Raw genomic sequence first — 25,554 nt, forward strand, 5'->3', positions numbered from 1 at the left:
AATGGAAGGGGCTGCAACAGGGAAGCTAGGCTGGTACAGAGTCCTGGTTGCCAGGACAGGCTGAGGCTAAGCCTCTCACTGTTCCCTCCCTTCTCACACTGGAGGCAGATGAAGCCCTTGTGGCTACCACACCCAGAACCTAGGGTTTCTGCACACCAGGGTGGGAGGTGGGGTTGGGACTGGCTTGGTACAAAGTACCAGCAGGAACCAGGCTCTGTGTCCTAATTTATTATGACTACATAGCCCACATTCCTCTGCCCACGCATCCGTGGAGTCCAGAGTCCAGAAAGCCTCCTGTTGCCCTGCCAGACCTTGGAGCTCCCCAAGAGCGAAGTGTGGCACAGGCTGATCAGCTCATGCAGAATGGCAGGGCTTCAGCTGCCCAAGTGTGTGCGTAGCCAGAGCACAGCATTCATGAAGCTGTCTGACTCCACCTCCACCTCTGATAGTGCGTGGGTGCTTTTGGGATACAGCAGGAGCCTGTAGAGATTAGTCAGCAACATTTAAGGTTGGAGGGTCCTCCTATGCTCACCTGCCCACCAGCTGCCAGGGCTTTCCTGCTGCACTCACCGAACAGGCACATTCCGGGTCTTGAGGGCACGGTAATACTCCATGCCCTGCTTGAAGGGCACACGCCGGTCCTCCTGGCCCAACATCAGTAACAGTGGTGTCTTCACCTGGGTGTTTGGAGAGGAGTGGGGAGCTGTGTTGAGCTGGGCCCTGGGTTCTGTATGGATGGGCAGCACACAGGGCAAGGAGGGGGCTGCATACCTGAGGGATGTATTTGATGGGCGATTTGTCCAGCATCTCAGCCCACACGCTGAGGTCTGGCAGGCAGTCACTGCTGAAAGGAAAGCCAGCCTCCACCACACACCTGCAAGACACCGAGCTGATGCAGACCCAGGAATTCTAAGCCTGCAGGGCTCCATGAGAATATGAGGTAGAGGAGGGAAGGGCAGGGACCTGTGGTGTATGCCTACCAGTCAGGGATGTCAGTGGAGCCCAACATGGAAGCGATGTTGATCACAGGGTTCCGGGCCACGCAGGCCCTGTAGGTCTCTGGGTACTGACCAATCAAGTGGCAGGAGATGAAGCCACCATGGGAACCACCCATAAGGGCCACATGGCTTGCATCAAAGTGTTCCTCCTGGAGCACCTGTTCCACTGCAAACTGCCAGGTGGGGCAAAGCATGCTGCAGCCAGCTGCCCACTCAGCTGAATGGGGGCATCCCCCTGGCAGCCCATGTTTCAGCCTGTCCAGAAGCCCCAGCCCCTGCTACCTGGACATCCTTCACATCCTGGTGGCCCACATTGCCTGGGAGGGAGAGGATGCTGTCCTGGCCAAAGCCCGTGGAGCCACGATAGTTCACTGAGGGCGGGGAGGGACCAGACAGTATAGTCAGGCAACATTCCCAGCCCCCTGGACACCCTTTTCACACATCTGTGAAGTAGGCCCTGGGGCCAGCTATACCACAGACTGTCAAGGGGAAGGGACCCAGAGATTTGAGGCTGCCACCAAGTGACCACAGTGCCCTTTCCCTGGAAGTCCCAAGTTACTCCTTGTTATCACTATGCCACAGAACCAGAGGCTGGGCCCCAGCAGTTCCTGGTAGTGGTTACTAGGTCTGCGCTACAGAAAGACCTGGAGACTAGAGTGGCACCCATGGTGCTTGTACAAACCAGGTCCACCCCTCTCACTCCACCACAGTCCTAACAGAGCTGTGGGTCCCTGCTCACTCACCTAGTAGTACCGCAAAGCCCATCTTGCAAAGCATGGCTGGGAACAGCATCCAGGCAGTGACAAAGGATGAATGGGGCCCCCCTGCAGACAGGGAGCAGAGGGTGAAAGGGCCAGCTAGGAGGAGGGCTGGGAGGGCGAGGGCTCTTTAACGCCAGATGCCTACCGTGGGGCATAACCACCATGGGCACCTGGGTCTTATCTGGAGGGTTGCAGGGCTGCAGTAGGATTGCTTCAAAGTCAAGGCCAGCTGCAAGGAGAGGGCAGCAGTCAGCAGGGCCAGCCTAGGGGCTTCCCCAACCAAGGCCCCATCTGTAGCTGCAGGTCTGGGGCTGACCTCTGGGTCAGAGACCTGGCCAAGGTAGTCCACACCATGACACATGGACCCCAGAAGTCTCATGCTGCTTCTGCCCTCATCAGGGAGCCCCACCCTGCAGGGACAGCATTCAGGATGAGGTGTGGTCACTGAGACTTGTATGAGGCCTATTTTCTTTGGACCTGGGTCTTCCCACCACAGATGATTTGGCCTGGTGGACCCCAGGTGATACCCAGAGCAGGCGCTCAGATGTCTAGATGCTACTTCCCATGCCTATCCACAAGAGGAACAGAAAACCTCTTAGAGGTCATCCTCAGAAACCTCACAATGCGAGACAGGAGGTAGCAAAGGTCACCGCAGAGGCTTTGTGCTGGGGAACCTGGAGAAGGCATCCCTCTGCCCCTGGCCCAGCTCACCATACTGCACATTCTCTTGCTCTGGGGGTGGCTGTAGCACCCGGATGCCCCAGTGGATGTCAGGAATGGGCTCGGCCTCCTCCAGGGACACCCACAACACTGACTGCTCCTTCCCTGCAGAAGGCAGGAACCCAACTTTCTGCCAAGGGGAAGGAATATGTCACAGGTGGCCTGGCTGCCTCCCTGCCCTTCCCTTCTGCCCACAGTGGGAAATAGGCAGCTCTCACCATGCTGGGCCCTTCACCCACCTCCAGAGGGTATAGCATGGCTTCGTGTTGTGGGATGGTATATACCAAGGTATTCACACTCATACAATCACACACAGGCACACCCTTCCCTCCTCAGCTTTTAGGCTCTGTTGTCTCCTTAGGTCTGTAATACCAGGACTGGGCACTTCCCCAGGCACCTTGTTCTGTACAGAGCAGATTCTAGCCTAGTAGTTCGTCCCTGTGAGTGCCAAACCCTCATGGACCATGCCAAGCTGGGCCTGTGTCTTGGCCCATCTGTATGCTGACCAGCCATGGTCAGACTCGGGGGCCAATTCCCTGACCTGGTGAGCTCTGCCTGCCCAGACCCCCTGCCTCCACGGCCTGGGAACCACTGACACTCACCAGGGTTGGAGGTAGGCTGGGTGTGGAAAACTGTGCCACCATGAGGTCCCGGTCAATTGTGAGCAGCTTCCAGCTCCCACCTGACCCTCCTGGAAAAGGCAGATGCCACTAAGTGCTTAGCAGGAGCCACCACCTTTCTTACCTGCTTCTCTTTAACAGAGTCCCAGGCTGGAGACTCTATGGAAAGGTGCCCAAGAAGGTGCCCAACTGCACATGGCCCTGGATGAGCCTCCTGCTCGCTGGGCTGGGAACTGCCAGACCTTGAGACACATCAGACCATGCAGACACATCTGCCTGTCCCTTGGTGGCTGCTGTGTGCAGGGTGGCAGCTGGGACCAGGGAGTGTGCTGATTTGGGGCAGTGGCGTCCAGGCAGATTCTGAAGCAGTTGTACAATGAGATGTAGCTTTGGAATAATATTTTGGTAGCTTTGTGGAGGAGCGGGTACAGTCAGGTCAGGTGGAGGACTCAAAACACATTTCAAGGGCAGAATCACCAGGCCTAAGTATGGGGAAGATGCGGGAGTCAACACTGGGCTTTTCCTAGGCCCTGAGGTGGCAGAGCTGCCTCTGCCTGAGACAGGCACCAAGAGGGAGAAAGATGACTCTGGCAGATCTTGATAAGAGTTTTGTGGGTTTTAGGAGCAGAGGTAGGGGCCATGCTGAGGCTGGGCCAGGACACATGGAGCAGAGTTAAGTGCTAAAGGGCAGTAGAGCAGGGAACCTAGTCTGTTGGTTGGGTAAGGGTCTGCACGGACAGGGCCTTTGGGGACCTGTTAGTAAAGGCTGTGGAACAGTCAGTGGTGCTGAGCGGCTGAGAATGCCATCACTGCCCCACATGCTGTAGCTCCAGTCCCCCACTGCCTGGCAGGCTTGCTCACCAGCCCTGTCCTTACCACCATCCCCAAAGCCTTGCTCACCAGCTGTGAGGGAGGTCACGGTGCCCACTTGGGTGTCCACAGCAAACAGGTCCTGAAGCAGGGGGGAGGCCACATGTGGGACCACATCCAAGAGTACTCCCTCTACCTATGGGTCCCTCCCCTACCTCCTCTCTACCGTCTTGGAGAGCCCTGGCCAGACCAAGGCTGTGGACAGCTATGGTGATGGTTACTCAGTGCAGTAGGGAGTAGCATGAGGGCTTGGGTTCAAATCCCAGCACCATCACAACTTGCTGGGTGACCCTGGGCAAGGTAAGGAATGGCTTTGAGGCCCTTTGAGTTGGTACGAGCACCAAATATCACACCCAAAAGGAGCCTGGCACACTGTGGGTGCCTTTACTCCATCCCTGGGGGAAGGGCTCGGTCCTGTCCCCATAAGCTGCCATTACAGAGTGTTCAGGGATCCATCCTATGGCAGTCCCCTTGTCCCCCAGCTAGAAATGCCTGGGAGGGGTTGCATCTCTGCCTCAGATGAAAAAGCCTGAGTTCTGCTGTGGTGCACCAGGGCAGCCAGTCCCCTCCAGGAGAAATGAGTCCAGGATGGGCAGGCAGGGTTTTAAGGGGCTGATGAGACTTTGTAGCTGGGCGTTTCACCCAGGAGCATGCACGTGCTATGTCTCAGGGGCACAGGGCTCCTGGGGGTTGACCACAGGGGCTGCCCCTCAACACAATCAGTGTCCCTCACCTGCCGGCTGCGCTGAGCCGAGTCAAAGACCACTCTCTGGCTGTCAGCTGACCAGCATCCCAGAGGCAGAAGGCTGCAGTAGATCCCAGAGAAGTTCTCTGTAAAGACAGGAGGGCTGGGGCTGCATCCAGCAGTGGAGGTAGGAAGGGTCAAGTCTACAAGGCAGGCTAGGGTACTGGGGAATTCACCCAGGGCCCTGCTTAGGCACCAGTCGGGCCCCTGCAGCTTGTGGCACACATGGGGGCACCCTAGGCGATGAGGAACTGCCTGAGTGGTGGCTGAGGGGCAGAGGCCTCTGGGGACCCAGAGAGGCAGAGCTCAAGAGCTCCAGAGAGAAACCGTGGGTGCTCAGAGGAAAAGCACTTGCTCTCCTGAGTTGCTCCAGTTGAGCCCAGGTAGCTACCAGGTGCTTTAACCAAGATATCATTTGTCTGTCTTATCTCCACTGTGGTGCTTAGCACAGCGCCTGGCACAGGGGGCTCAGTAAATCCTACCCTTTAATATCATCACTCACTTAATGCTCACTATAATCCTATGAGGCAGGCAGACACAATCACCCCTCCATGAAGAAATGGGAGCTCAGGGAGGCCAGGACCCTGTCTGACGACATAGCTAATTTAGGACAGAGCTGGGATTCATACTACGTTCCCACCACTGCATCCCTGCAACCCAAAGAGAAGACAAAGAGGCTATCCCTCATCCACTGAACTCCTGGAACTGGCCGGGTGGCCTGAGAAAACAAGAGACTCATCCTTGAGATGTTCCAGGAGAATCCAAGCAGAGCTATGAACACTCAAGACAGGAGTCTCTCAGCCAAGAGCCAACCTCCTGAAGACCCAGTTGACTTCAGAGCTGGACAAAGGTTGCTGGGGTTAGGAATGGCGGACAGGATAATATCATGCCCTTGGGTCCAGAGCCTCTCACGTGTGACATTCCAACCTAGTGCACTTCCTGAGACCTACTCGAAGGAATCATGGTTTTGGTTTGAACCAGCCATTGGAAAAATAAGAAAAATCTAATTATGACCTGCAGCACAGGAAATAATACATCATCAGCTTGGGCCACTCTGATCTCAGCTTGGTCCTACAACTCCTTGCTATCAAATTGTTCCCTATGGTGACAGCCCCACTCCCTGAGGACGCTGGGCACAGGGCTGGCCCAGCAGGGAGGGAGGGCCCTCAGAAGGAACCTAGGAAAGAAGAACGGGGCGGGATGCAACAGATGGCAGGAAAGCAGAGCTACAGGCCCCACTGCACTCACCCAGCCAGGTATGCCTTACCTCCCAGCTGCCGAGGCACAACGTCTACCACCACTGAGATAACCTTGGTATACCAGTCATACTGCAAGAGAACACAATGGTCAGGCCGAGTAGGGGACAGGCAGTTCCCTTAGGGCACAGTGCCCCGTGCCTATCCCCTTTTGCCTCAGGTAGCCCCAGGAGAGGAGGGAACTGGAATGAGCCTGATGTATCTCTTTTCTGGTGACCTGAACCAGATGCCCAAGGGGCCTCAGATAGGCATGTCCCTCTGACTTTTACCAGGGGCTCAGAGCTCTTCCTGGGGAGGGTCTGGGATTATGTAACTCCCCACTATATCCCAGCCCCTTGCACAGCCTGGCTACATGCAGTTGAGAGCCAAGGGGAGGAGCATTCTTGCAGATGAGCCTTCTCTCAAGGTGGCATGCCCCAACAGTGCAAAGCTCTCCATGGCAGCACTCTCAACCTCTAGGCCCTGCCTTGAGAGGACAGGCAGAACTCACACTGCTGCTGCACTGAGGACAGAAGGGCACCTACTGAGGGCCCATGGGGAGATGATGCTGGCCCTTCAGCTCTTATCCACCATCCCATCTCCTTGCTGACCATCCTCCCATCCCCGCCACCTCCAGCTCACCAGGCACAGCTGGCTGCACTGATGATGGGGGATCAGAGATGGGTACTGCAGGTAGACAATGCGACATTGGTCTGGGCTCAGCCGGGGAGAAGAGACAGCCAGGGAATCATCTGAGAGGAGCTCTGGGCCAGATGGAAACAAGAGCATCACGCAGGCTGGCAGGGCCAACATGTGTCAGCAAAGCACAGGTGGGCATCAGCCACTTACCACACTTCCCCCCGATGAGGTCCACATAGTACAGGGCTGACCTGGAACCGCGAGACAGACATTCAGTCTCAAGGTCAGCTGGGCTGCAAGGTCTCTTGCCTTGTCCCACTCCCTCACCTGCGATTGGTGCAAAAGCGGATGCCCAACCGGAAGGGTTCATGCCACCAGCCCACAAACACCACACCAGCATCTCCAGGGGCCCAGAATGCCTGCAAACAAGATCACAGGGCAGAAGTGAGCAAGGGGTGGTAGCTCAAGAAGGGCCCCAGACTCCAGGAGGGACATAGGCTGTTGCTGCTGACCTGTCCAGGGGACACATTCTCAGGGACCCCCTCAAGCACAGAGATGTTGCCACTCTCGACATCCAGCACGCAGAGCACAGGGATGCTTTTGGAAACCATGTTTTCTCCCCAGTCTTCGTAAAATACAAACTGATCCCCCTGAGAACACAAGATACTCAATGCACAGCCTGTCTATAGGACCTGCTCTGCTTCCTAGAAGCTAGTGCCTCCCCAGGTCTGACAAGCACAGTATGGGAAGGGAGCACACTGAGCCCCAGGGCTGCCCTGCTGGGCCTTCGTGGATTGACCACGAGCACCTTGATGGCTTGGTCTGGCTTCTTCAGCCTGGCTATCTCATCATCGCTGGCACTGACGTCCAAGGCTTTGGTCTGAAAGAAGGACTCGGCCTTGGGGCGCTTCCTCTCTGCCACATACAACAAGTGTGTCTCCGAGTGCGACCAGGACAGGCAGCCAAAACAGTCTGGGTGCAGGGAGGGCCAATCAGGGGGGGGCCCAGGGCTACGGCTACCCCTCCTGTCCACCCTGCATGCTCACCAGCCAGATGCCTCACCATCCTCATAAACAGGCCCATGTTTCTCCAGTGCTGATAGGTTGAAGCTCTTGAGCTTCCGGTTCTTCTCCCAGACCTGAGGACATCTGGGCATTAGGCTGTTTGCCCGCTAACAGAGCCTTATCTGTGGGGCAGAGCCTCTCTCTAGTCACCCACTACCTGGTCCCATGTAGACTCACCTCCAGGAACTGCTTCTCTTCCCCAGGGCCCGTGCCTCCAGCCTTGCGCAGCACAGCTTTCATGCTGCCTGAAGGAGACTCTCTGCTCAGCAGTCTGTGGACATGGGGTAGCACAGGTCAGGAGTATCTTGCAATAACCCCTTCCTGCTCCCTTACTGGGCACCACCTCTTAGGAGAGATTCCTGAGGCTCTGGCCCCACACCAGCTTCTGAAGCACCTCTAGCCCCACATTGCTTTTCCTCCCTGAGGCAGAGACTCTACTCTCCCCAGCTCCCCAGGCCACCACAGGCTCTAGTCCAGGTGAGTTTGGAGCAAGCCTCCAGTGCTTATCAGGCCATGTCACCAGAAACTGAATGAGCTCCCAAGGGGGCAAGAATCTGGCTCCTGGCCTCCCTTCTAGGCACATGGTGCGCATTCACAAAAGACTTGCATTGCAGACGGCTGTGGCCTTGCTCACAAGATTCCTCCCTCAAACTTACTCCCCCCGGGTCTCCACACTGTTGCCTGCAGGTCCGGCAAACACCACTGAGTCCCCGTCATGGAACACCAGGTATTGGCGGCAGAATCGAATGTTCTCCATGCGTTCCAGGTCCCTCTGGGTCCACTCTGTGAGGGGAGGCATGAGGCTGCTCACCTTGTCTTGGCTACTCCTGGCTACTGCCCCCGGCCGGGCCCCACCTGACCCAGGAAGGCCTAGATCTTCCCCAGTCTCTCAATCCGTCTCCAGACACTGACACCCTGGCTGCGGGCTGGACAACACTTGTCCACAACCCTAGTCCAGGCCTCCAGAGCCTGAGCTGACAGCCTCTTTGAGAGAACCCTCTAGTAACCCCAGCACCCACCCTGGAATCTTGAGGGCAGCCTGGCATGTGTATGGGATGGAGTGTTGGCGGAGAGCCCTACAAGGTCCACGTCCTGAGCCCAGGTTTGAATTCTACCCCTACACTGTCATCTCGTGCACTCATGGGCACCATCCGATAACGCCCCGCACGCGCCCGCCTCCCCACACACCTGTGTGCAGGGACCTGTGGGAGTGTATCCTCCAAGTCCAGGCCGGCTCCCCATTCACCCTTACACACTGTCAAGCAACGAGCTCTCCACACCCCCTTCCTCCCCACCCCAGTGCGCGACCCCGTCGCCAGCCAGTTCCCCTTCGCACACACACCAGTGTGCACCGTCCGGTACTGGCCGCCGTACTGCGTGGTGACCTCTGGGCCCAGGCAGGCGGCGCTCAGCGCGGGCTGGCGGCTAAGGCCCCGATACAGAGCCGCCGCCTCCTCGGGCTCGCTCAGCAGCACCTGCGCAGGGGACACACCAGGGTCAGGCCCGGCCCGGGCTGCAGGGACCACGGGGACCGCGGGCCGAGCCCTCACCTGACGTTCCATAGTCTCCTCTCTGCCTCCCGGGCGAGGCGGGGCGGGGTGTGCTCCCGCCCGGAAGTGAGGCTTCCGGGGGCGGAGCCTGGGACCTTCCCGGCTGTCTCCGCCCCTGCCCGGCGGCAATCTGGGACGCGAGGGGCCTTCGGCGAATAGGCGAGAACCGTTGGCAAGGGGCGGGCCTTGACGGTGAGAGGACCCGCCCTGGGAGCGAGAAGTCCTGGGTGGGAGAGAGCAGGGGCATCGAGAGGAGGAGCTGGCCTTCCAGGGGCGGACTAGTCAAGTGGGGGGCGGGGCCGTGGGCCGAGTCCCGGGCCTCTTACCGAGGGGCGAGGCGTTGGATCTCGGAGGAGAGAGGGCGGCCCTGTGGAAGCGGAACCCGGGAGCCGGGCTTCGGGGAGGGTAGAAGGGCCTACGAGAGAAGCGGGTGAGACGGGGCTGCGAGGCGGAAGCAGCGCGGTCGGACGGGCATAGCCAGAGCACCTGAAGGGCGAGGCCCGAGGGGAATGGGACCAATGAGTCTCTGAGGATGAAGGGCGAGGCGGGCGGGTCCAGAGTGGAGCCCCGCGAGGAATGAGGAGCCGGGAGCCCGTGAGGATGAGGGCGGGGAGGGGGGAGCCGGCCGCATTGTGGATCTCCCGCGGCTCTGGGGCTGACTGTAGGGTTCCTTCGGGTCCACTACGAGCCGACATTCACTAGACAGTGCCAGGCCCTGCCCTGGAGGGACTCCCAGGCAGACGAAGAAGAGAAGGGCCACAGTCCGGGCGGAGGGCGCAAAGCAAAGCCCTGGGGTGCGGGGCAGAGGGGCGAGTGCCAACTCTCAGGGTGCTGCCTGGGCTTATCAGTCACCAGGCCTGCCGCAAGAGCTATCTATCCCCGCAGCCTTTACCCACCCTTCTCAGTGGCTCCTTGTTGGGGACCGTGAGCTGGTGGGTCCCTGCCTTCCTCCCCAGGCCTCAGCCTGAGCTCTTGGGTGTGGGTACCCTGGTGGGCTCAGACTCCACCCAGGTCCAGGGAGCTTCCTGTGGAAAGAACCTAGGCAGGCAGGCTTCCTGTGCACGTGGCACAGGATTGACTGGGCTAAGGTGCCAGCAGAGATCAGGAGAGGCTGGACAGTACAGATGTCCCCTCCATATACCTGAGTCTGGCTGGTCTTCCACATTCAGGGCCCTGGCTCCCTGCTCCATGGTGTGCTTGTGATTGAGAGTCCACCTGTCTGGCCTGCAGCTTCCCCTTTCCCATCAGCCGCATCATTACTTACTCAAGATTACTAGTTAAGTTAAAAAAAAAAAAAAGAGTACCGCCCGGCTGGGCGCGCTGGCTCACGCCTGTAATCCCAGCACTTTGGGAGGCCAAGGCGGGCGGATCACGAGGTCAGGAGATCGAAATCATCCTGGCTAACATAGTGAAACCCCATCTCTACTAAAAATACAAAACATTAGCCCCGTCTCTACTAAAAATACAAAACATTAGCCACGTGCACAGGAAGCCTGCCTGCCTAGCCCCAGGCGCCTGTAGCCCCAGCTACTCGGGAGGCTGAGGCAGGAGAATGGCATGAACCTGGGAGGCCGAGCTTGCAGTGAGCCGAGATCGTGCCACTGCACTCCAGCCTGGGAGACAGAGTGAGGCTCTGTCTCAAAAAAGAAAAAAAAAGTTCCAGCGGCTCTCGCCTATAATTCCAGCACTTTGGGAGGCTGAGGTGGGTGGATCACCTGAGGCCAGGAGTTCAAGACCAGCCTGGCCAACAGGGCGAAACCCTATCTCTACTAAAAATACAAAAATTAGTGGAGTGTGGTGGCACGCGCCTGTGATCCCAGCTACTTGGGAGGCTGAGGCAGGAGAATCTCTTGAACCTGGGAGGTGGAGGTTGCAGTGAGCCGAGATCGCGCCATTGCACTCTAGCCTGGGCAACAAGAGTGAAACTCCATCTCAAGGAAAAAAAAAAAAAGAGTCCCAGCTTTCTGACGCCACTGCATTTGTGAGTATGTACAGGACTGTATCAAGGCCAGAAACAGGAGTAGAACGAGTGGCCCCAGCCACCAATTTGGGTGGAAAGATTGGAAACTAGGCTGTTCATCAAGCATTGTTTATGATAGGAACACGGGGAACATAGCACCTGTTCCTCAGGTTGTGTGTGGTAGACTGACTACGAACTCATGGTGTATCTCTCTGGAGGTTGAGCACTGGAAGACGAACATTTAAGTACCTGAAATAAACATGTGGAAATAAACAGAAAGCTAGAAAACAGGATATATTGCACCTTCTGGCTTCTGTTTAAAATGAAGACTGGAACAACAAACAGGAAAGAAGGACACACATCAAGATGTTAACTCTGGGGAGAGAACCAGAGGTAGAGCTGGGATTCTTGTTTATCTGTGTTTTAAAAAAAAGAATCCAACAACTCTGGGTGACTTTGGTAAGGAGGTACTCCTGACCATCTGAGGAAGGCCTAAGGTCTGGCAGCCAGCAAGAGTTTGGGGGTTGGAAAATTCAGAGAAAGGCAGAGAGGCCTTTCCGAGAAAGGCAGAGGTGTAGGGCTTGTTGGCAGCACCAGGGGGCAGCACTTGTTCACTGCCTCCGTGGAACCGCAGGAACACACAGAAAGCTGTGTGTGCAGCCAACACACCTAAAGGCACATCATGGAGGTGCTGTCCCTTAACAGCCTGCACACTGACTGCCTGCTGCAGGTCCAAGCTTGGGACCTCCCGCTGGGCACCTTTGTGGAGGGCCCATTGTCTTTGGATGGCTTGGTGTGGACTCAGCCCCGTGCCGTGCCAGCACTTCTGCAACTTTGTCCGTCCTTTTCCCTTTAACCATGGACAGGCTTGTCGCAAATTTGGGGATTTGCTCCTTCAGCTAAGCCTTCCCACTTGAGAAAGCATTCCAGAAAGTCTGTAGATTGTTTATATCAAGTCCTTTTATTCTGATACCACAGAATTACCTTGTCACAATACAGGGGGAGGGACACTGAAGTACCACGAGTTCTCACAGAGCACAGGAGGACAGCACACAATTCACAAGGTCATGTGGAGGACTCGGGTCATTGCACTTACAACTGTAAACTTGTTTGTTTGACTTTGTACAGCACTCTTCCCCCCTCAAATAAAGGAGAGAAGGAAAGAAAGGGAGAGAGGGAGGAGGAAGGGGAAAGCAAAAACAAGACATGAAAGCTAGAGGAAAAGGTATTGAGTGGCCACCACTCCCCAGGGTAGTGCATTTGGAGAGAAGGAGCTGATTTCACCCCAGAAACTGAATGAGGCAGAAACATATACACACACACACGCGCGCACACACACACACACAAAATCATGTGCATACACACACAATATCTCACAACTTCCATAGCTCTCCAGTGCCACCCCAGTGCACATGGCAGCAGGGCTGCTGGCACCCAGGGAGACAGAGATGGCATCTCCGAGGAGTTTCAGTTGATTAGGCCTGTCCCTCTGACCCTGTTGGAGTCCATGATGACAAGTATTTACAGCATGGGAGTGGGTAACAGGAGAGGGGAGGGGCCAACAGGGCCAGACCATGCTGTCATGGCAAAGGACCTGCCTGGAAAACTCCCTACAGGCTCCAGAAGACAAGGCATAGTTGCCACCACTGCTGTTCTTTCACTGTGGGCCCTGAGACCACATGCTCTGCCCAAGGACTAAAAGGATGATGGTAGGGGGAGATCTGTCACTGTGAAGTGAGTGCACTGGGCCCTGAAGTGGGCAGAGAGAGGAGGCAATGCCCTTGCTCATGATGCTGGGGAGAGGGGTATGGAGAAGGCCTGGGCTGCATGCTAGAGACTCCTTGCCCATTTGGAGATGTGTCTGTTACTCTCTACTTTCCAAGGCACCGAATGCCGGTCCCTCAGCTTCTGGCTGCATTGTCCCCAGAGTCACAACTGCATCCATGCAAGGGCCAGGAAGGACAGTCCATGGACCAGAGGCCTGCTCCAGCCACCTTCACAGAGGGGCGATAATGTATCCTGTGGGTACAGTGAGGGATGAGGAGTGGCAGATGTCAGAATTTCAAACTCAGAGGGCTTTGCCAGAAAGGAAATTTGCTGAAAAGTCAGTACTTTAGAGCGTGAGACTGGGCCTGCTGGAGGCTGACCTCCTAACATTTCCCTGCCTGTTCCCTGCTTCTTGTCCCATCCCCTGGCCTGTAGTGGAAAGGACTATTGCCTTGGTCTCCAAGGCACATCCCCACACAGACCTGGTCCTGGGTGGCCAGAGGTGTTAGATGATGGCTTCCCTCAGCCCTTGCTCAGATGGCTGCATTCAGCCCATACCTGATCTCTGGGATGAGGCAGGTATTCCATGGGTTGGGTGAGGTCAAGTTCCAGAAAGGCAAGGTTGTTAAGTCCAACACAAAGGTTGGCAGCTTCCTGTCCCATCCATAGCTACCAGAGGTGAGCGAGGAGCCCTCTCTGAAGGGATGTGTAGACCTTATAGAAAAGCATGAGAAATGTGGACCCCTGAGAAATGCATCGTGCAAACCAGAGCACTCTGGATGAAGGTCAGGCCTTGAAGGGCCAGGCAGCTACTGCCGGCCGCACTCCTGGCTCAGTGGTAAAAAAAGCTGATGAGCAGCGGGATGCTTGGGCTTTGGAGAAGGGGGTGGGCAGGGAGCATAGGTCCTGGGGACAGATGCAGAGAGGGTCACACAGGACCTTCTGTAAGATTTGCTGTTGAGAAACTTCACAAGAAACTTAGCTTGAAGCCATTGTTTATATGAACAGTTCCAGATGACCATTGTCAACTGTTCTCACCACAAGTGCCAAAGGCCCAGCTCTTCCTGAGCATCCATTGACCCCCTAGCTCCAGCCCAGATCTCCTGCCTTACAGTCCTTTGAGCCTCCTAGCCACAGAGGAGAGGCATGAAACAGGTGTAGTCTGGAGCTGGGGTCCCTCAGGCACAGCCTGGCTCTACTCTTGCCTCTGCCTCTCTGGCCATGGATGCCGCCCAGCTCTGCCCTTGTGTAGTGCCCTCTGGGAAAGGGCTGTCAGATGCCTCTGGCTCAGGGTTGGGGTAGGAAGGGAAAAATGACAGACAGACAGAAATCCTACAGCAAACCTTCAGAATGTCCATACACACACATCCTGTGCAGGTTCCTACCATTGAGTCTGCTCTGGGGACTCCTTTTTACCTGCTATCCTGGATAGAGAAAACTGCAGGGTATGTGGGGGCCTTGTACTGCCTGCCCTGCAGCCTGGCACGCTCAGGCAACAATTCCGGCAGGTCCTCACTAGCTTGTGTAGAAGTCAACTAGAAGTGCTCCTGAAGGAGAGGTTCTGAGGCAAAAAGAACTCCAAGCAAGAGGGTCGAGCATTTAAAATGGATGAAATCGTGCAAAGAGGCTGCGAGCTGTGCATGCTCCACTGCGGGACAGGCGGTGACTCACCTGGCAGCAGCGAGTCCTGCCACAGGTCAAACATGCCACAGACTGAGAATTTCACACACACAATGGGAGCAGGGGTGGGGTGGGGGGCTGGGGGTGATATGAGCATATCTATCCAGTTTCTCAATTGCGTGTTTGCAATTAACTCCTTATACATAACATGGAATTTATTAAATATTAACAGTTGTCATTGAGGGTTTATATTTCATTGCATAGAACGTTAGAGATGAGACTTGTGGCTGTGCCCCAGATGAAAGGAGGCCCCCAAGGGAAGGGCCTTGGGGAGGAATGCCGCCCAGTCCACCAGATGGATAGACAGTGCCACATTCCCCCGTACAGGGCTCTGGGCCTTTCCCTTGGCTGGCAGAAGTCCTGGCCCCTCTGCTCTGAGTACACCCACTGGTGATGGCTTAAGAAGGACTGGAATTGCACAGTAAACAGAGGCAGGCTAGGGGGCCTCCCTAGACCTCGCCCTGGGGTTGTGCTCTTGGTGGCCTGCTGCCCCCTATTGCTTCTAAGTCAACATTCTCCCTGTGCCGAGCAGGGACAGAGCAGAGAGGAAACCGAACCATCAGTCACAAGGTGGTGTTGGAGGAGGAGAGGCAAGGGAGTGAGCCAAGAGAAGAGAGAAAGGGGAAGAGAGAAACAAAAGAAAAATGTTTATGAGGTATACACGTAAATCAAACTGGAATGATTAAGGCTGTTCTTGAAATCAAAAGAAATCCCCAGGTGTACGGACGAGGAGCCGGCTGGTTGAGACAATGGTGGTGCCGCTGGGATGCTCACGATGGCTAGGGGGATGGCTTTGAAATGGTGGCAGTGTGCTAGCACGCTGCCACCCACGGGCTGGGAGAAGCCTCAGCCGGCGCCCATGCTGCTTTTCGGTGCTATGGCCTCTTATTTCAGCGATGAGACAGTGTTAGGTCCTAATGTTTGTAAAGTTCTCCCAACCCCATGCTGGCCACATGGAGGTCTGCTCTGATGTCACCCAGAGGGCAGGTGACAGGGGCAGGGCCCTGTGCCACAGAGGGATCCGGGCCAGCTGGAATGTGAAGGAAACGGAGCCGGGGGCCCCCAGCCCTCAGTCAAAGCCCCGCTCCAAGGCTGTGGAAAAACTTCTGGCATCTCGGAGGGAGGGCAGTGTGTGCCCAAACTCTGTGTATAACGCATTGGAAGCCTGGCCAGCCAGGCCGCAAAAAGGCGGCTGTGGGAAGTACGGCAAGACACCGTGGTGGCAGGGTTTCTGGAGAGGGTCCTCCCTCCCAACGAGAGCTGTGCCTTGAAGGTGGTGCCTTGCAGAGAGCAGCATCTCTGGAAAGACAATTAAAGGTCCCCTGGCCAATGGTCCAACTTGTCCAGCAGATGCTTCACCCAGGCAGCTGCTGTGAGAAAACATCACGTCCTCAACTGAGGCCTGCCTGCCACGTCCCACCTGGTGAGTCTTTGGGCCAAGGGTGTGCCAGATTGTAGATGCTTGAAAGAGAAAAGGAGGGAGGGAGGAAGGAAAGAAGAAAAGAAAGGATTCTGTCAAGAACTGTAGATAGCTGCTTCTCACCCTCACATTTCTCTCAGCCATCTGCCTGTGCCAGTGGCCACCTCCTCACCCATGAGGTGCCATGCCACTCAGGCTTGGGGAAATGGGTGCTTGGGCAGGTTGGAGGTCACAGAGAGGACACCAAGAAAGAAGAATCAGGTCAGCCAGGAAGGGACACTTCTTTTAATGTAACAAAAGTTCCTTTTTTTTTTTTTTGGCTTAAGAGTGATGGAGATGGGATTTGGTTTGAAATGCAAACCTCTCCAAGCCCATCTCTGAAATTGCCATAAAGAACTTCAGGAGAGGGATACTCACGGCAGCACTGTCCACTTGACCCAATCATTAGCCGAATGCTAGAATTCGAGGGAGATTTCTTTAACTATAAAGTGAGTGGTCTCAGTGGCCCACCCACACCATGTGGCAGGACGCAGAACAAAGCTGTGTCTGTGCTTCCTTTCCCTGTTCAGGAACCGTACCCTGGCCCCAAACCCAAGGTAGGTACTCCCATGAATCCAGGCCATGGGCTGTCCCTCCTTCCCCTCCTCTTAGCACCACTTGTGATTTCACATCTGTTCCAGGGCAACTCCAAGGAAACATCGGCTGAGCGGAAAGCTGCAGGAAGCCCGCTGTGGGAGGGTGAAGGCAGGAAGAACGCTGAGGGCTGCATTATGGCTACTGTAATTAGAATAAATTCCAGGCTCCTTACTTGGCCTGTACAACCCACCCCAGCTGGCTGCCACCCCCTTGCACCTCTCCACTGCACTGTGGCCCTGGCTGTGCTGGCCTTTTCCCTGTCCCTGGTGCCCCCCATCGCATCCCAGCATCCGATCATCCATCGGTGCTGTTCCCTCCCCTATTTTCATCCCACAGCAGCCGTCCTCCTCCCTCAAGCTTCCCTCACATATCTTCACATATCTGCACTTTGACTAGAGCAGACCCCACTGCTTCCATAGCTCTGCCTTGCTGGCTTTATAACACTTATCCCTTTCAGAAAGTACCTTTTTAATTGAATTTTATTTTTAAACTTATTTATTCTCTATGTTCTTTAATGGATTGTCAGCTTCAGAGGGCAGGGACTTGGTTTTGTTCTCTGCCATATCCCCAGAGCCTGGAAGAGTACCTGGCACATACCTGGGGCTTGACAAACATTTGTTGAATAAATGGATGGAAGCCTGGGCCTTCCCAGAGCCCCACTGCTTTTCCAGAGAGAGGTAACCTGTGAGGTACCACACCTAGCTCCTTCCCTCCCACAACCAGTGCTGGTCTGGGCCCAGCATCTGCTGGCCCCAGGGCTCCCTTGAAGTGACCTGCTCACTGACGGCCAGGCCTCGCCATGGATAACACATATATGCCTATGCACTGTGAGAAGCATCCTGAAGGGGCAAGGAGGGAGAAGAGGAGGGCCCGAGGGCTATGGGATGGTGGTCAGTGGTCCTGGCTGTGCACAGAGCTGTACCAACAACCAGGCGATTCTCCTCCCACCCAGGATGATGCACTTCCTCCTCCTCCCACAGAGGCAGGGTCAAGGCCAGGGCAGGCTCCAGGAAGTGGTGTCCCATCCTGCCTTGGCCACTGCAGCCCAGATAGGGCCAGGGCTCCCATCCTGAGGCCCTTCTGCCCTCTCCCTGAGCTGACTTAGTCTGGGGCTGAGACTCCCTTTCCTCTATGTCCCTTCCTGTCTGCCTCTCTACTCCTTCCACTCTTCTATCCTGTGGGCCACAAGCTCAGCCTGTGAAGCCAGGAGTGTTTTGACTTCATTCTCAGAGCTGCAGATGCAGCTCTGCAGGGTTTGGGGACTCTAATCTCTTCCAAGTGGCTGGAGCAAAGGCACCAGCAGCAGACATCAGGGAAGAAGCATGTTCCCCCACAGGTGCCACAGACCACCATGTCCTTCAGGATGACTTTGAACTCAGTGCCCAGCACATAGACTTCAAGTTGTGGGGTGCAGTTGGCCATGCTGGGCTCTTCTCCAAGGGTGCCACCTGACTTGTCTGGCAACATCTCAGGCAGCTCTGTGGCCCCTGCCTCTGTGGGTGGAGGACTGCTGGGCCCATCACAGCTGAAGGAAACCCACCAGGCTCTTCCCAGTTCACACTTGTCAGAACTGGCTAGCTGTCATCAGCTAGGCCTTGGCCCTTCACCCCTCCTCTGGCCCATCTCACCCTGATCCTGACACTCACTGTTATACGCAGAGTCCAGAGCTGCGCCCAGACCTCTGACTCCAGAGATTTTTCCACAGCAATGATACCTCTCTTCATTTCTTCAAGAGCCTGTGGAGCATTTACAGAGGAGGGCTGGAGAGGAGCTGCATCCCTGGAGGCCTACCCACAGCCCAGTGCTGTGACAGCCCTGCAGGGGATAGTGGATGGTTTGAAAGACAAGGGGGCATTGGCCCTGGCTTTGGCCCCTCCTTTGCTGGGGACCCCTACTGTGTTGGCCCCATGGTAGGGGCTCTGTGCACAGTGTCCCTCCTTCTTCTCCTCCCACATTCAGAGAAGGGAACATTGCAGCTCTGGGCACTGAACCAGCCTAAGACCGGACTCCTCCCAGAGGACCCCTTGGGACTTAGAGCCCCACCCCCACCCCCAGTTCCTCGGACCTTTCCCAGAAGAGGCAAGGTACAGGCTGCTTGTACTCACCATGCTGGGCATGGTCACCAGAATGAGGAAAATTTTTTGCCAAAAGCAGAGACAGCTGTGACATAGAAAGAGGAGACAGCCATCAGGAAATTGGGCCAGACCCCTCCCAGTCAGGGCCACTTGGCATAGTGAAGCCAAGCTCAGCCCAAGGGGCAGGGACTGCCTGGAGAACAACTGGGCATCAGTAGGTGGGCCCTCTGGCTGGCTTCTGCCAGGGTGACTGAGTCTGGAATCATCTCACAGACCCAGCCTATACCATAGCAGCCACCCACCACAGACCCAGTTACAGGCAGTGCATACCTTCCGTCAGTTTGCCAGCTTGCTCGGCTGCCCCGCCAGGGAGGATCTTGGAGAACACGCTCTCCCCATCGGCACCTGGCTGGCTGGCAGGAGCCCCTGGGGTTCCTCCAGGCCTAGCTCCAGCCTTCACACCTAGGAGGAAAGAAATCGCCATAATGAGCTATGCATGGCCTGGCTCTTTAGGGTCTGAGAGGGCTAGCAGCCACAAGGGAATCCGAACACAGGTGCCCCATGAGGTGGGAAGGTGAGAAGGAGGCTAGGGGAATAAAGAGAAGAAGGTAAGAACAGGAAGACAAGGGGTGGGAGGAGGCAGAAAAAAGGAGGTTGAGGAAAGGAAAGAAGAAGAAAGGGAAGAAAAGGCAGAGGAGAGGAGGAAAGGGGAAGGAAGGAGGGAGCAAGAAGCCATGGTCCCCACCCTATGCTCACCAGTGCCTTCTGCCCAGAGCTGCTTGGGCCCTAAAGCCCCTGTGCTGATGACCTCATTGGCTTATTCTAACCCCAGACTTGTTTTCTGCTGGGGCAGTCTACAGCCCGTGGGGCACCTTCTCAGGGATTATTGAGGATATGCAGTGTGAGGTGCATATACCACCCAGGGCACAGGTGGTATATAGAGAGAACAGCCTGAGTGTTCTGGGCCATAGCCAAGGGTGCCAAAAGATAGGCTCACCTGCAGGTCCAGGTCCTGGCGTTGGCTGGGCCTGAGGAGCCCTCCCCTGTTGCGGTGCTTTGGCTGTCCCTTTAGAGCCATTTGTCTGTTCTGCCCGTGGCTGCAACACAGAACCTATAGCTAAGATTCTGCCCATGCCCAGCCTGGAACCAAAGGGATGTCCAAGCTTCATTCATAACATCTGCCCTGGTTACAACCCATACATGGGAGCTCTGCTTACCGGTCCTGCTGGTTGAGGGCCTGCGGCTGTGGTGGGCCCTGGCTGAGGCTTCCCTGCAGGCTGGCTGGCAGCAGGGGCTGAGCCCCGGGCGGTTGGCTGGCTCTGTTGCTGCAGCCGAGCCTGCGTCGGAGCCTGCTGTGGGGGCTGCAGCCCAAGACCTTGCTGTTGCTGCTGCTGCTGCTGCTGCTGTGGCTGTGGCTGGCGCGATGCTGCCCCAGAGGGCATTTGCCTGGATGACGGTGACTGTGACTGTTGTGGTCCTGGAGCTGCCTGCCGACCTTGCAACTGTGACTGTGCCTGGGGTTCTGCTTTTGACTGCAGCGCAGCGGGCCCAGAGTGGGCTTGCCGGGAGCCCTTCTTGCTGTCAGAGGCATGATGGTATGCGGATGGAGCACGGGATGGCTGTGAGTACTCAGCAGAGCTGGGGTACCCAGGCTGACCCTTCTTCGGCATAGCTGGAGCAGAGCTGGGCTGAGAGTGGGGCCGGGCCTCATGGCGACCCAGGTCCCGAGCGTGTGGTTTGGCAGCACGCCGTCCTGGCTCCTCACCAGTGTGGCGGCCTGAGTGCCGCCCGTGGTCACCGTGATGCCGGTGTTCCTTGGCTGAGGCATGGCGGCCTGGGCCACCCTCATCATGAGGCCACAGGCCGTCCTCAGGGGGTTCATCGTAGTCATGGTAGCTGTGCCTGGCAGGGCCTCGCTTCTGGGAGGAGGAGGAAACTGCATGGCCCCCGTGGTGCCTGAACCGGTCAGAGCGGGCATCCCGGGGCTTATCAAACCAGTCTGTCTCCTCCTGGCCCAGGTGATAAGCTTCAGAGACCAAAAACAGAATACCATCAACCCCCGGGCTGGCCGCAGGGGGAGGCCTAGCTGAAGCCATGCAAAGAAACCAAGAGAGTGGGTGCCACAGCCACAAGCAGATCAGCAGGCCCCCAGCCCACCCTCCCGCAACCAGGGACCAGGGCACAGATGGAGCAGGCAAGGGCAGCCTGCCTGCAGCAGGGCCCACCAGATGAGGCACCAGACCAGACCCTGCCAGGACATCTCAGGGCCCAGGGCCCCACAGGCAGGCAGGCCCCCCAGGTGCTGAGTATCCGCAGAAATCACCCCTGGCTGCCATTACCTTCGCTGTCGGAAACCACGCAGTGGGAATCATCCAGGATGTAGCCCTCCTCACGCTTATATGCGTGGGCCCGAGGTCCGTCCTTGACATGCTCCTGGACATCAGGCATGGAGTGACTGGAGCAGAACTGTGGGCAGGTATCCCCGCCGGGAGGGAGGGGCCCTCCGGCAGGGCGGGGCCTCCCCAAGGGGCTGACGGGGCTCTCCTCTTCAGAGGCCTGGCTCCGCATGGGGGGTCGTGCCCGGCTGTGGGCCATACTTAGGGATGAGGGCTTGGGGCCCGCTTTTTGAAGTCGCTCCACAGCCTCCCGTTCCCTTTCATACCCCTTGCCCCGGCCACTGAAGTCGTGGCTGGACAGCTTCTCCCCACTGTATGCAGAAGGTGCCCGGGACCGGCTGCTCCCACCATAAATGCGGTCGTCCTCCTCTACTGTGTCCCGGGTGGACATCCCATAATATCTCTGCTGCTCATACACGTTCTTCTTGAGCCCATAGGTGATTTCATCCTGGAACTTCCTGCCCCGAGAGACCAGGCTGCTGCTGACTGCAGGTGGGGGGTAGGACGCCAGGTCTGACTCCACGTCCTTGGCCTCTTCAATAGGTGAGAACTTGGAGATCTTTTGTTCCATGCCCTGCTTCCGGTGCTTGCTGCGCTTTGAGGAGATGGCGGCTGGAGCCAGGCTCTTGGAGGGATGCTTGGGCCCCATGGGCCCTGGACCATACTTCTCTGCTCGAGCCCCATGCCTGTAGTCACTGTCAGCATAGTAGTGGGTACCGGCTGGTCGACCATTGCTCTCCATGCTCCGGAGGTGGCCACCCTTCCCGCGGGGGTCGTATGAGTCCTCCTCAGATTCCTCTTCTCCTCTGGCATAGCAGCAGGGCAGTGTAGGCCCCTCAAGGACACCTGGTTCTCCAGGCTCCTTCCCTGGACGCCCACTGCTGCCTGGCCCCAGGGGCTCTAGCCGCTGGCTATCAGGAGCAGTAGAGGTGCTGTCCTTGGTCAATTCACTGATGTCATCGATCATTACATAGTTTCGAGGAACGTTCTGCTCCAGACTGGTATAGTGTGAGTCAGAGGGGTAGGTGGGGGCTGGGCTCTGGCTCGCACTGCCGCGTTCACCAGCCCGGGGCACCTCAGGGACCTTGCCCTGCTCATAGCCGCTGCTCACTGCTGAGCCACTGTAGATGGTTTCAGATGGGGCTGAAGACATGGCCACAACGGGGCTGGCGATCACCTCATAGTTGGTGGGCACCTTCTGCTCCAAGTCAGCTAGCGATGTCTGGTGTGGCTTCTGCAGTGGGGCACGGCTATCAGTGGGGACTGGAAAAAGGGTGCTCTGTGTGGTTGGCATGGGTGTTTGACCTGCATAGTGGCCTGTGGGACGGAAAGCCTGCTGGTTTGGCAGGCCAGGCTCAGCTGGGTAACTGGTGCCAGGAGGAAAGGCAGGAGCTGGGTACGTGTTGGGGCCAGGGTAGGTGGGGGCCTGGTGGGCAGGGAATCCATTCTGAGTTGGCCCACCACTGCCTGCAGAATACTGTGGGGCCGGAGGCTGGAAGCGGGGCTGCTGGAAGGCGGTGGGACCAGAGGGGGCAGCAGGAGCAGTGGCAGTGGCAGGGAAGTCCACATACTGGCCAGTGGGAGTGGTGCAGCCCTGGAGCCGCAGCTGGTTGAGTTCACTGTCCGACAGGTAGTCACGATGCTCACCAAGACCACGCAAGGGTGGGTAGTCACGGCCACCCCGGTCTTTGGCCAAAGACTCTTTGCGTTGTGTGATACCCAGCTCCAGGTACTTGAGCTTGGCGTCAATCTCCTTCTCCTCCTCATCCAGCTCCGCCTGCTTCTTGCGCAGCTTGGTGGACTCATGCTCCACCAGCCGCAGGTCCCGGTCCAGCTCCCGGAGCAGGCTGGCCTTGGTAGCAGGGACAGCGGTGGGCCCCGTCAGCCCTCGCTGCAGCAGGCTGGCTGCATACAGCTGTGGGGAGGCCTGGCCAGCCAGGGGAAGGTGAGCCTCCTCTGGAGGGGGGCTGGGCAGTGTCCGCTTCACCTTGCGGACCAGGCTGTTGGGTGGCAACGCCGACACCTGAGACAGAGGGAAGGGTGGGCAGCACTGAGACCCAAGGTGTGGTGACTTGATGGGGTGTGGGGTGACAGAACCCAGGCCTGGGCTGGGGAAGGAGCTGGGTTCCATCCTGCTGGTGCCCTGATTTACCAGGCAGCCTGGAGGCCTACCCTGCCCACCCATAGGCCTTGGTTTCTTTGCCATGGAGGGAAGATCTGTGATATTTTACAGGCTTTCTCTTCCCCAGAGCTCTAGGAAGCAGGAGGGTAGGGGCAGATTCCCTTCATGCCAATGTCCTGTACTGGCCCAGCACATTGCTTTGAGAACCCCTGCACATCTCCAGTGGGCCTGCCACCCTCTGCTTCACATTGAGGTGAGGAGAGTACAGCTGTGGCTCTGGGTCTGGGGCCTAGCAGCTGACAGGGGTTGAGATCAGTGGAGTATGAACAGGAGGCATGGAGTGGAGAGGGTCCTGGGCCCGCCAGGCTCCCTAGAGGATCATGGGAAGGGACACACGTGGACTGTATGCCAATCGTGGCAGGCTCTGAGTCATTCTGCATCCTGCCCTAGTCCTCTCTAAAGAGGCAGGCTTCTCAGCTGCCTGCCCACCCTTTTCCTCTAGTGCCCTGCACCACCCTCTGCCAAACCCTTTGGGTTGTGCTCTTGGCCTGGTCCCCAGCTCCCTCCATGTCCCTTGGTCAACCTGCTGTTCTCTGGAGCCACCAGCGCACCTGTAAGTCCTCTCCAGCCCTACCTCCAGCAGCATGGCTTCCTGGTCAAGGTTCCCTAATAGTGCCTACCCTAGATACTTTGCATTGCCTGAAGGTCCACATTGCCTGGCAGTTCACTCTGCCTTCTCCTTTTTTCTCTAGCTCCTAGCCTTCCTAGAATGCCCCATACCCTTGGGTTTCATGGACCACCCAGATTCCAAAATATACTGGGAAGTGACTCATACAGGATTCTTACTTTTTTTTTTTTGAGACAGAGTCTCACTCTGTCGGCCAGGCTGGAGTGCAGTGGCACGATCTCGGCTCACTGCAACCTCTGCCTCTCAGGCTCAAGCAATTCTCTTGTCTCAGCCTCCCGAGTTGCTGGGATTACAGGGGTGTGCCACCACGCCTGGCTCATTTTTGTATTTTTAGTAGAGACGGCGTTTCACCATTTTGGCCAGGCTGGTCTTGAACTCCTGACCTCAGGTAATCCACCCACCTCGGCTTCCCAAAGTGTTGGGATTACAGGCGTGAGCCACCGCGCCCAGCCGGATTCTTACTTTTTACCTTGCCAAGTAACTACCTAAAAACCTCCCAACTATGTCTACCATATGTCATAATAAAAATTAGAGTGTGCCCCCAAAATTTCAGGGTGGGCCTTTTATGGAATAAATTTAGCCTTTTGAACCTCTCACTCTGTTGTCTCTTTTCTTATTTTGGCCACATATCATGAGTGCCTATCAGGGCCTGGTCTCACATGGCCAGCCCATGGAACCTCTGTGCCTGCAGCCAGGACCACCCTGCCTGTCTGACCTGCCCTCCCTGCCAGCCTAGAGTCCTGATCCCACCCACACCCCTATATGGCCTGCATATACCAAGACGATTCACTACCCAAGATTATCACCTCCACAAATCCATTCTAAGGCCCCACTTTTCTCCTCTCTGCGTCACACCCTGAAAATGGGCAAATCTACCTCATGATGTCTGTGGTTCCTGCCTCCTCTGCCAGATCTCTTCCTTCAGCCCGTCATCCCACATTCTGCCCAGGAAACTTTCCAAAACATCTGCTTTGTCCCATCTCACCTGCCTAAAACCTCCAGAGGCTTCCAGGGTCTTTAGGAAAAGCCAACCCTCCTCAGCCTGGCACTCAGTTGTTGGCATTAGGCCCTCACAACCCCCTATTCTCACTTCTGCTGCAGCCCACAGCCAAGCCACTTCTCACAGTCCCCATCCATCACTGGCAAATAAAGCCACAGCCAAGGGTAATTTTATGCTTCTGAATCCCCTATCTAGGGGAGCAGACAGGTGTGTAAACAGATTTACCGAGGGCCGGGTAGGGGCAGGGAACACCCTGGGGCAGAGAGCACACTGCAGCCCGCTGGGATGGGCCTCTAGTGCTAGGCCATGGGGGTGTGGGCTTCCTCTGTGGCAATGGAAACCAGGCCAGGACTGAGAGGATGAGAGCACCCCTGCCAGGTCCATGTGACTGATCTTCTTAGGAAACGCCCATAGATGAGGTTTGGAGTGGAAGGGGTCCAGACTAGAAGTGAGAGCTGAAGAGGCCTGAAGTGGGGAGGTAGCAGGGGCTGGATCAGGTATGGATGATGAAGGGGCAGTGCTGGGAGGAGGCTGAAGCTTCTAGTGGGGTATATGGCTAGAAGGCTGTGGGGGCCCATGTGTGTGTCTGTATTTGCCAGGCTATCTGC

General features: G+C 56.7%; 2 protein-coding genes across 3 annotated transcripts in view; both read right to left on the bottom strand.

Annotated features, from left to right (window-relative positions):
- Positions 1 to 212: 212 nt before the first annotated feature.
- On the bottom strand, positions 213 to 9,781 carry APEH (acylaminoacyl-peptide hydrolase). 2 transcript variants are annotated; one of them, XM_011939071.1, is made up of 22 exons: positions 9,203 to 9,781; positions 8,995 to 9,127; positions 8,309 to 8,435; positions 7,830 to 7,923; positions 7,651 to 7,726; positions 7,397 to 7,560; positions 7,101 to 7,238; positions 6,916 to 7,007; positions 6,799 to 6,839; positions 6,592 to 6,713; positions 5,982 to 6,042; positions 4,703 to 4,800; positions 4,000 to 4,051; positions 3,082 to 3,170; positions 2,471 to 2,609; positions 1,905 to 1,988; positions 1,742 to 1,822; positions 1,281 to 1,369; positions 981 to 1,171; positions 772 to 874; positions 571 to 677; positions 213 to 480 (listed from the first exon to the last, which is right to left on the bottom strand). In XM_011939071.1, exons 1-22 carry the CDS (start codon positions 9,212 to 9,214, stop codon positions 375 to 377), a joined length of 2,199 nt encoding a protein of 732 aa, XP_011794461.1. In that variant the 5' UTR covers positions 9,215 to 9,781; the 3' UTR covers positions 213 to 374. The 2 variants fall into 2 exon arrangements, with proteins under 2 accessions (XP_011794461.1, XP_011794460.1); XM_011939070.1 differs by having other exon boundaries at positions 772 to 889.
- Positions 9,782 to 12,100: 2,319 nt separating this feature from the next.
- Positions 12,101 to 25,554, bottom strand: part of BSN (bassoon presynaptic cytomatrix protein) — a 49,119-nt gene continuing 35,665 nt past the window's right edge. Inside the window, exons 6-12 of the mRNA XM_011939309.1 lie at positions 21,080 to 23,159; positions 19,958 to 20,766; positions 19,738 to 19,837; positions 19,071 to 19,202; positions 18,771 to 18,825; positions 18,312 to 18,401; positions 12,101 to 16,070 (exon numbers count right to left, since the gene is read on the bottom strand). Of these exons, the coding sequence (XP_011794699.1) occupies positions 18,785 to 18,825; positions 19,071 to 19,202; positions 19,738 to 19,837; positions 19,958 to 20,766; positions 21,080 to 23,159 (3,162 nt within the window). The 3' untranslated portion in view covers positions 12,101 to 16,070; positions 18,312 to 18,401; positions 18,771 to 18,784. The remainder of the gene's footprint in view (positions 16,071 to 18,311; positions 18,402 to 18,770; positions 18,826 to 19,070; positions 19,203 to 19,737; positions 19,838 to 19,957; positions 20,767 to 21,079; positions 23,160 to 25,554) is intronic.

Source organism: Colobus angolensis, unplaced genomic scaffold (assembly GCF_000951035.1).
Source record: "Colobus angolensis palliatus isolate OR3802 unplaced genomic scaffold, Cang.pa_1.0 Scaffold18, whole genome shotgun sequence".
NCBI lineage: Eukaryota > Metazoa > Chordata > Mammalia > Primates > Cercopithecidae > Colobus > Colobus angolensis.

Bases quoted from the DNA above. Each gene is read 5' to 3' on its own strand.
- APEH (XM_011939070.1), bottom strand. The intron at 6,043-6,591 runs GTGAGCTGGAGG...GTTCTCTTGCAG, and splicing joins AGTGCAGCCAGCTGTGCCTG to TATGACTGGTATACCAAGGT. The intron at 678-771 runs GTATGCAGCCCC...CCAAACACCCAG, and splicing joins CCATCAAATACATCCCTCAG to GTGAAGACACCACTGTTACT.